The sequence below is a fragment of the Rutidosis leptorrhynchoides genome, chromosome 6, assembly GCF_046630445.1.
Source record: "Rutidosis leptorrhynchoides isolate AG116_Rl617_1_P2 chromosome 6, CSIRO_AGI_Rlap_v1, whole genome shotgun sequence".
NCBI classification, from domain to species: domain Eukaryota; kingdom Viridiplantae; phylum Streptophyta; class Magnoliopsida; order Asterales; family Asteraceae; genus Rutidosis; species Rutidosis leptorrhynchoides.
The window spans coordinates 339,267,581-339,285,291 of NC_092338.1; the positions used below are offsets into that span (position 1 = coordinate 339,267,581).

Sequence of the window (17,711 nt, forward strand, 5' to 3'; positions counted from 1 at the left end):
ATTTTGTACATAAAATATGCTTAATAATAACATTATTATCGAGTACATAAATACTTATATATAACAAACTAATGATATCTTTTATATAATACTAACCACATATATATATATATATATATATATATATATATATATATATATATATATATATATATATATATATATATATATATATATATATATATATATATATATATATATTAATAAAACTAATTATATAGATATTAAACATTTTGAAAATATACACAAACTAAATAAGTATAATATATAATTTAAGTTATAATATATAAACTTGTTCGATTACGATTATATATTTTAATATATATACAAATGATATAGGTTCGTGAATCCGAGGCCAACCCTGCATTGTTCAATGTCGTCATATGTATTTTTACTACAAAATACAGTATTGTGAGTTTTCATTTGCTCCATTTTTAAATGTTTTTGCAATATATATTTTTGGGACTGAGAATACATGCGCTGCTTTTATAAATGTTTTACGAAATAGACACAAGTACTTAAAATTACATTCTATGGTTAGATTATTAAACCGAATATCGCCCTTCAAGTCTGGTAACCTAAGAATTTAGGAAAATGGCCCCTGATTGACGCGAATCCTAAAGATAGATCTATGGATCTTGACAAGTCCCATTCGGGGTACGAATGCTTTAGTACTTCGAGATTATTATACAGACGAGAGGCTCTGTTTTGGGGATATTCTATGCATTAAGTTAACGTCGGTTACTAGGTGTTCAATCCATATGAATGATATTTTTGTCTCTATGTATGGGACATATGTTTATGAGAAATGGAAATATGAAATCTTGTGGTCTATTAAAATTATGAAATGATTATTTATGATAAACTAAGGAACTCACCAACCTTTTGGTTGACACTTTAAAGCATGTTTATTCTCAGGTATGAAAGAAATCTTCCGCTGTGCATTTGCTCATATTAGAGATATTACTTGGAGTCATTCATGACATATTTCAAAAGACGTTGCATTCGAGTCGTTGAGTTCATCAAGATTACTATTAAGTCATTTATAGTTGGATAGACTATGAAATGGTATGCATGCCATCAACTGTCGATGTAAAGAAAGTTTGTCTTTTAAAAACGAATGAAATATTTGTAAAATGTATCATGTAGAGGTTAAGTACCTCGCGATGTAATCAACTATTGTGAATCGTTTGTAATCGATATGGACTTCGTCCAGATGGATTAGGACGGGTCTCCACAACGGGGATTGAATTAGTGGTCGCACCGGACGAAGGAAATGATTTTACAGACTCTGGAGTTGGGGCTCGTTTTCCCTATCGTCGAGGAAATGTCGGGTTGTTTTAACCGCTTACCCCTTTCAGTGCAGGTTGAGTTACCCCGCTCGATGGGGTTTCAACATTCCATTCATTCCCCTTTTCCCGCTTCCGCATCTGTCGTATTCAGGAGAGCTTGCTTCGTGGCGGAGGGCCGCCTCTCACTCTACTAACTTCCATCCCGAATCTTTTCTTGTTTGGGTTTTTCAACCGCACTCCTTTTTGTTCGGTCATAGGCTGGAATAAGGGATTGTCCACTTTACCGACCCGAAGAGCCAAGTCACAGAGATCATTGAATTGCTGGAGCGCAGTTCACCCAGATAGACTCTCGTCTCAGACCTTTCGAAATGCATGTGTTAAGCTGGAGGATCGATAGATTTCTTTCTTTGCCTTAGACCAGGGAAGATAAGCAAGAGCTTACACTACATCGTAAGGGCGTTGAGACCATAGCATGTTACACGAAAGCGCCGCTTTCTCTGTAGGCTGCCGGGAAAGCCCCCTCCTGTCGCAACGGTGTGGGGCGTCAGGAGGGAAATGAGATCAGGGTCCGCCCTGAATGAATAATAAATTGACAGCAGAGGTAATTGCAGATCAAAGAGCGACTGAATTCCCCATTCATCCGCCGAACCTGCCGCCCCATTGACTAAGAGGGGGCGGGCGCAGCAGCTACATGGACCCCTTCCTTTCTGTTGTTGCCAGCGCTTTCCCGGGCCGAGCCATAATTCTTTATATATATATATATATATATATATATATATATATATATATATATATATATATATATATATATATATATATGTATATATATATATATATATATGGTTATGATGATGCTTATTTTTGTTAAGTACTACACTTAAAAAAATTTAATCTGCGCCCTCCTAATTATAATCTTCAAGTTCCGCCACTGCGCGCGCGCGCACACACATATATAGTCAAGGGATCAATGAGAAGTATTTGATTTGGAAGAACCCTGAGAACTAGCAAGTCGAACAAAAAATGAGAAGGGCGAACAATTTTGTGTGTTGGTCGAACAATTTTTGAGATGCATATGAAATCACGTTTTCGTTCTACAAAACCATGAAGTCGAACAAAAAAAGCTCTACTCGAACATAAATGGGTGTTAGTCGAACAAGTTTTTGTTGTGCACACTTGAATTCGAACAATTTTGTGGTTTACACCTTGTTCCACACTTTTAAAGAACAAAAAAAGAGCAAATCGAACAAAAAATTCCAATTCAAACATTAGCAAGTCGAACAAAAATGAGTGTTGGTCGAATAAAAATGCAATTCTCATGGTTCTCTCCAAATTAGAGTTCTCATAGGACACTCACTATATATATATATATATATATATATATATATATATATATATATATAAAAGGCAAAGCTATGCACATGGGTGACTCTAGCCTTTGGGTTGTGGGGTTCGATGACCCCGCTATTTTGAAACTTTTTTATACAATATATACTTCAAATTGTATAAGACATCATTAAATTTAACTACATGACCCTGTATATTTTAAAATTTTAGGGTTTTTTTGAAGTAAACAACCACTAAAGTACCCTTAAAATATAATTAGCTTCGAATTTTTTTCGGAACCTCATAGGATTTTCATCCTGGATTCGCCACTGGTATTTGTCATTGGTATTTGTCATTTTGTGTCTGGTTTTTTTTGCCCAACTTGGTCGTTTTCTACTGTTCCTAGCGATGCCAGCATGACGTTAACAACTTTTTTTTGAATTTTTTTTTTTTTGAACTCAACGAAATGGGTCATTGCACCACCTACTACCTATATATATTAGGGAGTATAAAGCATGTTGTATGTTACTTGTGGACGAAGCCTTAGATTAAATATACTATAGAAAAGTAGAGATTGGTTGATATTGTCTAAAGTTGTATTGGTTGGTATTAAACGTGACATATAATACCCATAAAACTATTTTTCACCCTGACAAAGAATTGTAAATTAAATTACAAGGTTACCGGTATACGTAGTACTATACTATACTATATATTTTTAAAATGATGTACATATTAATTAATAATTGAATATGCAAGTCCAATTGAAAAATGAATTATAAACTAACCCTACTAGAAAACTCCCAATGAAATATCAAATGAGAGCATCCAAAACATTTTGAAATGAATTAGGTGCACATCAAGTAGGTCCCATGGACCACCTCAAAATTGTCAAGTTTTGATTTATTAAAGATAATGATGATATCCTAATGCTATGCATCAAGTCATCATCATACATGTATAATTACCCTCTTATGCTTACATTCATTCTTTCAATCCAAGAGCAATAAGACACCACTTAAGGTGACTATGCTCCAAGTGAAGATCCCTACTAAACCACCTTCAATAATTCACAACTAATTATTCAAAATCTCAATAACTTCTTATTTAAGAATCTTGACTCTAGGAGAACTTGATCTTTGATGCACATAAGATGGATCTTGAAGATGAAGGATGGGTGAACATTCCTTATGAGGGGCTTCTTGAAGTCCATGATGATGGGGATGATAAAATCTTTTCAAGAAAATATGTCAAGAGTCCATTGAAACTTTTTAAATCCGATTATTTCAATACGACTCAAAAGTCCCAAAATTTCGTCGATGATGATGAACCAATTGATCATAAAGGAGATGACGTCAAAGAAATGATCAAACTCCCGGTTTTGATCACCGATTCTAAAGAAAGTTCGTATGATCTAGAGTCGGATGATCAAGATCCGATATTCCAAGTTTTCTTCAAAAAAGAAAACAAATTTGTCGAAATGAAAATGGGTTCTCCCAAATCAAATTTTCAAGAATCCAATTCGTCTCATATTGAAACCGGCCCATTTCAATATGATGAAAATTGTAGTAGTGATCATACAATAAATTGTTCATCACCAACAAAGATGATCAATGAAGAAGATATTGATTGGGAAGAAAGTAATAAAAGATTGAATCTTTTGAAGTGGGGATTAAGTGGGATTGGTGCTTTTTGTTCACTTGGCATGGTTGCTGCCACAATTTGCATTATCATATTGGGAAATGGCAAGAAACACAAAAAACAGAACCAAAAGCTTAGGATTCAGATCTACCCAGACAACAAGGTTTGTCCCCTGTCTTGTTTTATAAATGTTCATACCATGAAACTGGTTAGATAGAAAATACAACTATGAAGAAGCAAATATTATATCATTACTAGCATTGAGCCTTGATCAGTGAGTATGAGTCAATATATAACTGTACACATATAAAGAAGCATCTTGCTTTTACTCCTTATAATTTGCAAATGTTAAAGTAAGTTACTAGTAGTAAGCAACGTATATGATATACTCTATTAAAAGTGTAAGTATAGATGATGGATGATGTGCAACTAGTAACATTTAAATTTGGATGCAACCTGCCAACCGGCAACCACTCACAGATTAAAACAACGATTTAGTATGTGTTATCTTGAAACAATTTGTTTATATATTTCTGTTTATTTTAAATAATTGGTTATGGCCCGGGTTCAAATTTCATTTCTAAAAAATATCTTCTTGCCGCTAAGTCAACTCGATTTACCTCTCTTGTTTTGCATATGAATCTGTCTAGCATGTAAGAAAACGGGTATATGAAAACAGATAATCAGATTGGTTACTGAATCGTGAAACACTTTCCTAATTAAGTATTTCGCTCTTCACAAGGCTCGGGTTAACACGAAATCCTAATTGGGATAAGACAAGAACGATTTTGTTTTCAGACAAGAAACAATCAAAATCACGTATTGAGAGAATCTGTGTGTGTTTTCGTGTGTTGTTGTGAATGCAAAACTGTTGGAAAAATCGAAATAAAGTCTGTTTTCAACAATTAACATGACGAGTTATAACTCTTCATTTTTGGCGGGAAAATTGGTTGGAAGACACCTTTTCATTAAAACTGCCCCTTGGACCCCGCCAGGGGCGCAACCCCCTTGACCCCCGTATTTTGCGCGTCAGTTAGTGACCAACTTTTACGAGTGTGTACTTCACACTCTCCGAACCCGTTGTTAAGTATAGCTAGCTAACCCTTGCATTCAATCAATTCACTAAAATGAATGTTGGATGACACTAAAATCACCAACATAGCATGAATCGGCTAAAATTTCCAGAACAAAATGTTTTGCACAAATATATATTTGGTTATCTTATACTCCGTAATTTATTATATTTTGTATTTTGTCAGAGGATTAAACAAGTGGTGAAAAAGGCAAGTGAAGCAATGTCAGCGGTTAGAGGTGTTCCTCTGGTGCAGGCCCAAATCACTTATGGTGGATACTATGAAACTCAATAGACATCAATTTGGCTTTGATTTGTGATGATAAGAAATTGGTGTCCGAAATTGTCAAGATTTCACTGTTGATTGAACGTTTGTACAGGTGTGTATGTATATATGTATCATTGTATGTATTGTATGGTATAACGAAATAATCTTGTGCCAGCTTATAAACTGATGAATTGTTTGTGACTTGTACATGTTTGTATTTATTCACTTAAATTTCATTTTTTGGTGAAATTGACTTTTAATTTTATTAACTTTAACTATAATTATTAATATTAACTAGAAGATGTTCTTTTTTGACCCATAAAAAGATGAAGGCAGTAAGAAATGAAAAACTGATACTTCGTGAGCAAGTAAATATTTGGAAGAATTTGTTTTCAATATTGCTTGAAGTGCGTTTGATAAAATTGAATGGTTAATACTGAATGATTTATAATCTGAATAAACTTAGTTCTGAATGAAAATAAGCTCTTTGATAATTATTTTGAATGAACGATATGAAATGGGTAAAATTACATTATTAACGTGTTATACGAATAAAAAATTCAATATAATTGTTTGTTAATTGTTTTAGATATTATTTGCGAAGGATATTTAAGAAAATTTATGTGCTTGATGGTTAAGAGTGCGCTTGTTTACCTCTCATGGAATGGTTCAATGCTGAATGTTGAATCATTCAGCATTCATCACGTTTGTTTCTAACTTCTGAATGACGATGATGTTGAATGGCTTATCATTCAGTGTTGAACCATTCAGAGCTGAAACTATCACTTAAACATTAAACACTTAAATTTTATGTAATATGTTTTTTTAAATTATATCAGAACGCTTATTAAACAACTATATTGTAGCTTTTATTCATGTCAAAGGTTAATAGGGTAATATTATATCATTTACGTTATTCATTCAAAATGATTATCAAATAAGTTTTTTTTTATTCAGCAACATCTTCATTCGGAACCTTTGAATCATTCAGATTATGAACCATTCAGCGCTAAATCATTCAGTTGTATCAAACGCACCCTAAAAGAGTATTTCAACTCTGAATGGTTCAACAATGAATGCAGAATCATTCTGCATCATATGTCATTCAGAGGTCAGAAACAAACACGTTGAATGCTAAATGGCTCAGCATTTAGCGCTGAACCATTTATTTAAGAGGTAAATAAACGCACCCTTAGTTCTTTGCAAGAGGTCTCATATTCGAATCCCGTTCGAGACGAATATTTAGTAGTGGTAAGGGATGAGTTGGAAACAACCATGGAGTAATTCTGCCGGGCTGCATACATGATAGTATGGGATCGAATTACTCGCCCTCCCGGATAACCCGAACAGGAAAAACCTTGTACCTTTTACCTTTTTTACCCTTTTACCCCTAGTCTTTAAGTTAGTTAAAATAGTCCCCATATTGTGCCGTAATACGCGTGTCATTTTTAGAACTGCACAAATGTTTAAGCTATAGAGTGAAACTAGTTCTCGCAGGAACACCAGACATTGCTTCGCTCGTTGTACACATATGTAAATATGAATACTGGGTTTTTCCTTTATTTTTAAAATAGTGATAGTGATTTACTTCGTATTATTATTCCTTTTTTTAAGTTTAGCAGAAGAAAAATAGTGAAGTCCGTATTTGAATGAGTTAATTGGTAACTAAAACTTAATTTTCAAGCTTAAAATTAAAGTTTATTTATTTGCTTTTTTAAATATTTGATAAAATAATTGAAATTGTAAGTTTATATTTGAGAATTGACTCAAAGTACACAAAAACAATAATACTTTAAAATATTGTAATAAAAATAAATATCTAAAATATTATAATAATTAATTTCTAATAATTTTATATTTTATAAGCTATACTTTTTTAATAGGTTAAATTTGCAAAGCTTATATATTTAGTAGGCTACTAATAAGCTTATATGATTTTGTATATTTTCTATCCAAAATTTATGGAACATATAAGTTTGACCTCTCACAAATTTATAAGACCAATGTTAACCCCGCTTCAAATGCAATATATGCTCGTGATCTACCAATACTAACCCCCCCCCCCCCCCCCCCCCCCCCCCCCCAACGCCTCTAACGCACCGCCGGTCACCAAATTGAAGGAAAAAAATGACGCCAGGACACGTGACTGGATCTTATTGGCTAAAAATTCTGACTGTTTTCCCAAACGGTAATATTACCATTTATTAAACTTTACATTTACAAAATGTTTCGTATGTGGTGTCAATTATTCCTCGGAATTGCTATTAAACTTTACACTCTACAATTTAATGATATTTAAAAGCATTTCAGATAATTTACAAAACGTTAGAATGCTATTTTACTTGCTCCCTGCTCCAGCTATGATACCACATGTAGGGTCATTTTGGGTTCACCAACATGTATTAAATGTAATGTAAGAACTCGTCCCACAATAGATAGAGAAAGAAAGTATTGATCCCTTATATGTTCAAATTCGTGGCTAACTAGTATCTCCCACCATGGTTTTTAGTTGAAACCTAGATGTGACAACCCGAAAATTTCCGAACAAATTTAAACTTGATCTTTATATGTTTCTGACACGATAAGCAAAGTCTGTAATGTTGAAATCTCAAAAACTTTGAACTTTGTTCGTGTAATCAATTACCCTTTGACTGTGTTTGACGATTCACGAACATTTATGTGTATATAGATATGTATATATAATATAGTTATATTAATTGAAAACGTTAACAAAGTATTAGATGTATAATACTTTACATAAACGTATTTGTTTCAAAATATGTTTAATATATTTATCGACGAAATTAAAAGATAATATTAAATGATTGAATTATCACATACATTGTGATATGATTACGGGTCTATGTTATGAGGTCCACTATGATTTAAGAAATCTGTTCTTTTTGACAACATTCGAAAAATGGTAAAGTGATTTATAAGTAAGAACAAATGTGTCAATTAACGGGAACTAGACAAGGGTTAGTGGAAATTCCTGTTTAATTTCCAATTCATGTTTTATAATATTTTTCTCGTGACTTTGATAAGGTAACTATGTTAACTTTCATTTTATTTAATGTGAAAGTAAGAACGTGGAGTGTAAATAATTTAGATGTTGGATATTAGCAAGTTAAGTTGAGACGACCCGTCCTAATCCATAAGGACGAATACAATAACATATGATTTCATCGCGAGGTATTTAACCTCTATATGATACATTTTACAAGCGTTGCATTTGTTTTTAAAAGACAACCTTTCATTACATCAAAGGTTGACAGGCATGCATACCATTTCATAATATCCAACTTATAAATGACCTAATCTGTCATTTACTTAATAAAAATCTCTATTGAACTCAACGACTTGAATGCAACATCTTTTGAAATATGTCATGAATGACTCCAAGTAATATCTTTATAATGAGCAAATGCACAGCGAAAGATTTCTTTAATACCTGAGAATAAACATTCTTTAAAGTGTCAACCAAAAGGTTGGTGAGTTCATTAGTTTAACATAAATAATTATTTTCATCATTTTAATAGACCACAAGAATTTCATTGCCAGTTCTCATAAATATACGTCCCATGCATAGAGACAAAAATCATTCATATGGTGAATACCTGGTAACCGACATTAACAAGATGCATATAAGAATATCCCCTATCATTTCGGGAAATCCTTCGGACATGATAAAAACAACGTCGAAGTACTAAAGCATCCGGTACTTTGGATGGGGTTCGTTAGGCCCAATAGATCTATCTTTAGGATTCGCGTCAATTAGTAGATCGGTTTACTAATTCTTATGTTACCAAGCAAAAGGGGCATATTCGGCTTCGATCATTCACCCATATAATGTAGTTTCAATTACTTGTGTCTATTTCGTAAAACATTTATAAAAATTGCGCATGTATTCTCAGCCCAAAAATATAAAGGGTAGAAAAGCAAATGAAACTCACCATAATGTATTTTGTAGTAAAAATACATATGACGTCATTTAACAAGTGTAGGGTTGACCTCGGATTCACGAACCTATATTATTCATATTTTTATTAAAACATATACTTGTAATCGAACAAGTTTATATATATATGAATTTATTTGTTATATCATTTTTATATTAATAACCTATATCATTTGTGTATATATTAAAACGTATAATCGTAATCGAACAATTTATTATATCTTAATTTATATATTATATATTTAATTTATGTATATATTCAAAATGGTTAATATTTATATATTTATATTAATATATCCATACATGTTTAATGTTATCAATAGTTTGTTATTTGTAAGTATTTATATAAATAATATTAGTAAGTTTGATATATATAGTTATGTGAAATTTTAATATAATTCTAGTATACATAATAAGTATATTGTATGTACAAAATATTTATCTGCTTAAAAAATAGTTTTTGATAATAATAATAATGATGTACTAATAATAATAATGATAACTTTATTAATAATAATACTACTAATTAGTAATTCACTTAGATTATAATTTTTATCCATAGTTTTGAAATCCATACATTTGTATATATTCTTATAATCTTAATGATAATACCTTTAAAACTTTTATTGTCATAATTATAATACTATTATTAAAACCTTTACATTCCTAATCATAATAATCATAATCTTCGCGTTTAAATTTTCTAAACTAGTGACTAAAGTTTATATAACATCAATTTGCAATTCTTATCATAATAATAGTAATACTTATATTAGTAGTAGTCTTATAAAATTAATAATAATGATAATAATAATAATATTTAGTGATAATACTAATAATGATAATGATTGTAACATTAGTAAAAATAACAATAATAATTAATAAATACATTGATCATAATAATAATAAATGATTTTTAATAATAATAACAACAATACTAATAATAATAATAATAATGGTGATAATAATTCTACCTCAAAGAATAGGGTTTTTAAAAAAAACCGCCACCAGTCAGGATTGAACCCGAGACCACCTGATTAACCAGCACATCCCCTAACCATCCCTCCATATCTGTTTTTCTGAATTAATACCCTTCCAAATTTTTATAACCCGATTTTAATTATATCATCTTCTTCATCAATAAATTCGACCAGAGAACATCCAAGCACAAAATAACGAAATTATGAAATCAATTAAAACTTGTAAACCTTCAGAGTATATAACTTGGGTTCTTAAATAAGTAAAAAAAATAAAAAAAAAATAAAAGAAAGCAGGTTGCTGCTGCTTCGTCGACTTTGAAAAAGAAAAAAAATTGATTTCGATATAAAGATCGTTTTGGACAAAAGTTGCAACACGAAATAAGTTTAAAATTACTCCTATAAACTATAGAAGTCGATAATTTCAATAGAAACTTTAACATAGATACGAATTTCTTGATGAACACAAGCTTTGACTTTTTAGAAAATTACCTTTGACTCACAAATTTGTATTCGATACTAAGAATTGAAACTTAAGATTTTGAAGAAAGATTCACGACATGATTTAGAACTCTTCTGCATTTAAAGTTTTTGAAGTAGGATTCAAGTTCGAATTATGAGCAAAAAGGTCGTACGTACAGAGATTATCGAAAAAAAATTACTATATATCAGATAGATGATAGGTGCTTGCAGATATGGATGATATTGATAATGATAAAATTGAATGATTGAAGTAGAAATTAGAGGATATCGATTGGATTTGTAGGGATGATCCCATCAACTAGTCACGAGCACACAGAATGAAGGAAAAAAAATTAAACTGAAAGGGGATAGATTCCAATACATGTATAATTGATTATATATATTATCTTAATATTTAACATACTAATATTAATAATATTAATACTAATAATAATAATAACATAAATCATATCATAATAATATTAATAATAATAATAAATAATTTTTTTTTAAATTACAACTGATTTATAATTTTAATCATTCTTATAATGGTATTTATAATTATATCAATAATAATAATAATAATGCTAGTAATCCTAATATTGATATTAACATTAATAATAATGAAAGTAATAACAACAATTTTTGTATTAATACAATAACTATATTTTAACATGTAAAATTTATATATTAATATTACAATTTATTTATTATGTAACATTTAATAATTATAAATTATATATATATATTTAATATTTAATGTTTATACATTTTTATATATTACATTTTACATATCATCATCAATTTTATAGAGAAATCATATATATATATATATATATATACATATATATATACATATATATATATATATGTTTATTTATTTTAATAACAATTTAATTATTAGTTTACATATTTAATTCTAATCATTATTGTTACCACTTATAGTATATTACATTATTTAAACAAAGACACATTATTAATCAACTTCTATTATATCGAAACAAATACATTTATGTAAAGTATTATTCTTCTATTACTTCGTTAACGTTTTTAATTAATATTTATATATAATTATATAGGCACATCAAGTTAACTACAATTGTTCGTGAATCGTCGGGAATAGTCAAAGGGTAAATGAATATATGAAACACTTCAAACTTTTTGAAACTCATCATTACAGACTTTGCTTATCGTGTCGAAATCATATAAAGATTAAGTTTAAATTTGGTCTGAAATTCCCGGGTCGTCACAGTACCTACCTGTTAAAGAAATTTCGTCCCGAAATTTGAGTGAGGTGGTCCTGGCTAACAATAAAAATGTTTTCATGACTCATATAAGCTGGTAAATAGAATTTTATTACCATTGAGTAATAAAGATAAACTAATTCGATTACTAGAGGAGTACGAGTGAAGTTATCACATAATAGTGAAATGAGATAGTCAAGTTTCATCATAACTCTTCACTAGTCATGGTTGAATTCCAGAATTCAAGGGATTCAAAATAAAATCTTGGAAATCTATAAGATCTGATTCTTCGAGATTTAAGGAAATTAAGATCTCTTTAATTAAATGCGATCATCTGTCTCAATTGTTTTGTCTGGTATTTTCACTATAAATGAACTTCTTCCGTTCCATTACTTCCCACCACTCCCATTTTCTATATTTTAATTCATACTTTCAAATTCAAAAGATTGTAAAAATGCTTAATTCAGTTCTAATTCTTGTCCTTATTCTTACTACCGCAACAATCATTCTCCTTTTTCAACTTTCACCGGAGGAATCTGTTTTCTTCCACTTCGCCCTTGGGGTTATAGTGTTTTTAATTCTCCCGTGTCTTTATGTTGCCGATAAACATTGATATACACGGTTTGTAATTTCTGTGTTTGTGATCGGCTGTATATTTCTTGTTATGTTTCGGAGCTCCATGCTCTTGTTTTCTCTTCCCGATTTTAAATCAAGCGAATAATGGTCCAGAATTCGTAGGTATAAAGTTTCGAATGATTATAATGTTCTAAGCAGGAAGGAACGTGATAGCACGATTTGATTTTCAAATTTATCAACATCACGGAAGATAGAACCATCAAGAATACATTTTCTTGATATGTTCAGAAGTTAAGTAGAATAAAAGAGTTATGTAACATGGCACATGATGACGTTAAGATCTGTGAATCATCATGTTCCATTAGAAACTCAACATGACTTACTGTAATATAATCACGTTGATCAAGTGTCATTATATTATAGTAACTCATGCTTCAGTTCCCAACACTACTTCAAAAGCATTCTTATTTTAAACTCTAAGGTTTACAGAATATAGAAACTAAAACAGTTTCCTTTTATGATATAACACAGATAGCGCAGAGAGATAATTAATATTGGACGAGAATATTTATGAAGGTATCTTCAGAAATATTGAGGATATTAATAATGAAAGATACGATAATATCTTAGAATTTTTGAATCAAAGTGTGATGAAGAAATTCATTGATAGTGCTCCAAATGAACATATATTTTGTAGCAATATCCTCCCAATATGTAAATTATTTAGTTGTAATTGTTCTATTTTAAGTTGTAATCGTTTATATTAAATAAGTGCGAAGACAAAAGGCGAAAACGACGATTTGAAGACAAAAACGTCCAAAAAGCTCAAATGTACAAGATACAATCCAAGTGGTTCAACTTATTGATAAGAAACGTCTAAAAATAACAAAAGTACAAGTTGCGGAACGCAAAGTACAAGATATTAAATTATACGAAAAGGCGTTCGAAAATCCGGAACCGGTACCCGAGACAACTATCAACGCCCGACGCAATGGACCAAAAATTACAAGTCTACTATGCACAAGAATATAATATAATTTATAAATAATTATATTAATTATTTATATTTTATATTTATATATAAATTATGTCGACAAGCATGGTTCCAAAATTGTGTGAGCTGGATTTTCAAACTCCGCGACTCGCGAAGTTTGCAGGCTTAAAATGCCGCAACTCGCGGAGCTGCAAAAATCAGAAATGCCTATAAAAGGCCATGCATTCTGCCGAGTTTAAATAACAAAAAAAAAATAATAATACTCTGTAATAAATAATAAATAAATATATATATAATATATATATATATATAGTATAGGGTAGTTTTATATTAGTTAGTTTGGGTTATGTAACGGTTATTTACGGGTTTTTAAGCCGGAACTCTGTCCGTGTAACACTACGCGTTAAATAATCAATGTAAGTTATGTTCTCCCTTTTTAAATTAATGTCTCGTAACTAAGTTGTTATTATGCTTATTTGAACCGAAGTAATCATGATGTTGGGCTAAAAATATCTAAAATTGGGTAATTGGGCTTTGTACCATAATTGAGGTTTGGACAAAAGAACGACACATGTGAAAATTAGACTATGGGCTAATGGACTTTATATTTGTTTAACTAAATAATAGTTTGTTAATTTTAATATAAAGATTTACAATTGGACGTCCCTATAAATAACCATATACACTCGATCGGACACGATGGGCGGGATATTTATATGTACGAATAATCGTTCATTTAACCGGACACGGGAATGGATTAATAGTCTATGGAATTATTAAAACAGGGGCGAAATTAAGTACAAGGACACTTGGCGTAATTGTTAACAAAGTATTAAACCTTGGATTACACGCAGTCGATATCCTGGTGTAATTATTAAACAAAGTATTAAAACCTTGTTACAGTTTAAGTCCCCAATTAGTTGGAATATTTGACTTCGGATATAAGGATAATTTGACGAGGACACTCGCACTTTATATTTATGACTGATGGACTGTTATGGACAAAACCAGACGGGCATATTAAATAATCCAGGACAAAGAACAATTAACCCATGGGAATAAACTAAAAATCAACACGTCAAACATCATGATTACGGAAGTTTAAATAAGCATAATATATTTTATTTCATATTTCCTCGTACTTTTATTTATTGTCATTTTAATTATTGTTATTTATTTTATATTGTTAGTTAAATATCGTTATTTACTTTACGCTTCGCTTAAAATATAAAATTGACAAACCGGTCATTAAACGGTAAACCCCCCTTTTATATATTATTATATATATATATATATATATATTTATATATTTTTGTACAAATGTAATTATATAAAAATATAGTGTAACCGTCTTCCTGTGGAACGAACCGGACTTACTAAAAACTATACTACTCTACGATTAGGTACACTGCCTATAGTGTTGTAGCAAGGTTTAGGTATATCCATTTTGTAAATAAATAATTAAAACTTGTGTAATATTTCGTCATATTTAAATTAATATTATTTCATATACACCTCGCATAACATCAAGTATTTTTGGCGCCGCTGCCGGGGAAATCGGCGAAACGCTATATTTTTAATTTATTTTTGTATAAATATATTTATATATATTTTTAGAAAAACAATATAAAATTAAAAAAAAAAACGTTTTTCAACCTCCGCGACTCGCGGAGATTTTCTGAAACGGGACATCGCGACTCGCGGAGCCGCCCTGTCAGGCCACAAAGAAACCCTAAAAAGCATTAATTACGGGGTATTATTAATTACTTTATTATTATTATTATTTAGTTTAAGTTTTTAAATTAATTAGTTATAATTAATTTTATTTAGTTTTAATATATAAAAAATTAATAATTTTATAAAATATAAAAATAAAAATATAAAAATAATATTTTTTATAAAAATAAGTAATTTTATCACTTTTTATAATTTGTATCCTTTTATTTAGTGTAATCGTAATATTTTGTATATTTTTCGTTCGCAATTAGTTTTAAAATTAGTTTTTCCGTAGTTATTTTATATGTATAGATTCTTAGGTTTTGCCGTAAAATACCTTAAGTGCTTTTTCTTTAGATTAAGATTTAGGCGCTTTAGAATTTTGCGACGCCGTTTTTCGCTTTAGTTTTAAATAGATTTTAGTGCCTTTAAGTAATTGCCGTTTTCTGAATAAAATTGCATTTACCTTTAGACCTTTAGGCGCAACTTTTTAGATATAATTTTTAGACTTTTAAGTTTCGACGTTTTTTCTTTCTTATTTTTATTTTTCGACGTTTTTCGACGCGTATTCTTTTTCTTTCTTATTTCTCGACGATCTAGTTTTTAGGACTTAGAATTTTCTCTATTTCTTCTCTATAATTTCTTTAAAATTTCAACGAAAAATTATTTTAAGCGGTTAAATTGATAGACATCCAAATTTTCTGCTTCGTAGTAATAGTTGGATTTGTTAGTGGCTGAGTTGTGAGCTTCCGATTTAAAGGGTTCTGGCTCCCTGCTGCATCTATTGGCTATTCGAAACGTGGGCAAAAGCAGAAAAGTCTATTAATTTGATAACTTATATAATTTTTTTTATTTTATTTTATGACTAATAGGATAATTAGTAAATGCACCACATTGTAGCTAAAATTTGGTAATAAACGCATTATGGAAAATCTCGAAAATATCTTAGAAACTCTTTATGACATCCGAAATCAATTTCATCAATACTCTCAAACAGGTGTTGATGACAATTCATTCGGTCAATCTTGGATCACGAATGACGAAACAATAACTGGTTGTGAAATATGTGGAGATTATCACTCAACATGGGAATGTTATTATTACGTTCCTATGGAAAATTATGCACCCATGGAACCTGAATGGAACGATTATGAGGAATACAATTCTAATTGGGATTATTCACAAGAATATATCCAAACTCAACAACCAGAAGACGAGGAAAATTATGTGCCTGAAAATTCTTTAGATTATATGAAAATCAAACTCGAAGAACTTGATGCTCAAAATGAACAAATGAGAGAGTTTGTAAATAGGCAAGCTGAAACCCTATCAGATTACACACCTGTTGATCTGAGGAGTATTGTGCAAGAAAATTTTATATCATAGAATTTTGATGAATTCGAGAGCTCCGAAATCACCAACTATCCCGATGATACTTTTTATTCAGTTTTACCAATTTCACAACATATCGACACATTAGCCTCTACCGACAAAATCATCGATCCATCAATGAATGAAGAAGAAGTAAGGGTGACAAATTGGTACTCTTGGGAAAATGATAACGTTAAAAATTTTACCCCCGAGACCAAAATGGTGAGACCAATAAGTACCATTAATGAAGAAGAATTTGCTTTGATCCCGAAATTCACCATTCCACAACCTTCCAACCCAATATTCTCAATAGACGCGTCATCCACCAGAAATGAACTACGAGCTGTAATAGATAATGACACCTCGAATTTCACCCAATTGGGTAATAGAGGTGAAACCTTTGATCCCGAGAATGAACGGAAGGAAATGTTAGGAATTGTCCGCCCTATAATATGTATGTCGATGTATATCGATCCATTTGACTAAGAACCAGAAAAGAGACATATCCATTTACTAAAAGCTACACTTAAAAAAGAATTAAGTAGTGACAATCGAAAGAGTCTAAACTTTAAACCCATTGATATATTATATACCACCCGAGATGTAAATAACTGGCTCACTATTCTAATTCGTGGAACTTATTCTACCGACTTCACATGTCGTCAGCTATGTGTGGGGAAGTCTAACCCCACTTAACATTAAATTAGGGGTTCGGGTTAGTGCATAACTAATTAATAAAAATGCACTATTAGGGTAAAAGACGCATTTTCAAAAATTAGCAAACAGTCCAGAAAAGCAACCGTTTTTGAAGAAAAAC

General features: G+C 30.6%; 1 protein-coding gene across 1 annotated transcript; it reads left to right on the forward strand.

Moving 5' to 3' along the window:
* Positions 1 to 3,591: 3,591 nt before the first annotated feature.
* LOC139852260 (uncharacterized) lies at positions 3,592 to 5,797 on the forward strand. Its single transcript, XM_071841512.1, has 2 exons — positions 3,592 to 4,419; positions 5,516 to 5,797. The coding sequence occupies exons 1-2, from the start codon at positions 3,769 to 3,771 to the stop codon at positions 5,621 to 5,623; spliced, it is 759 nt and encodes a 252-aa protein (XP_071697613.1). The 5' UTR covers positions 3,592 to 3,768; the 3' UTR covers positions 5,624 to 5,797.
* Positions 5,798 to 17,711: the final 11,914 nt, after the last annotated feature.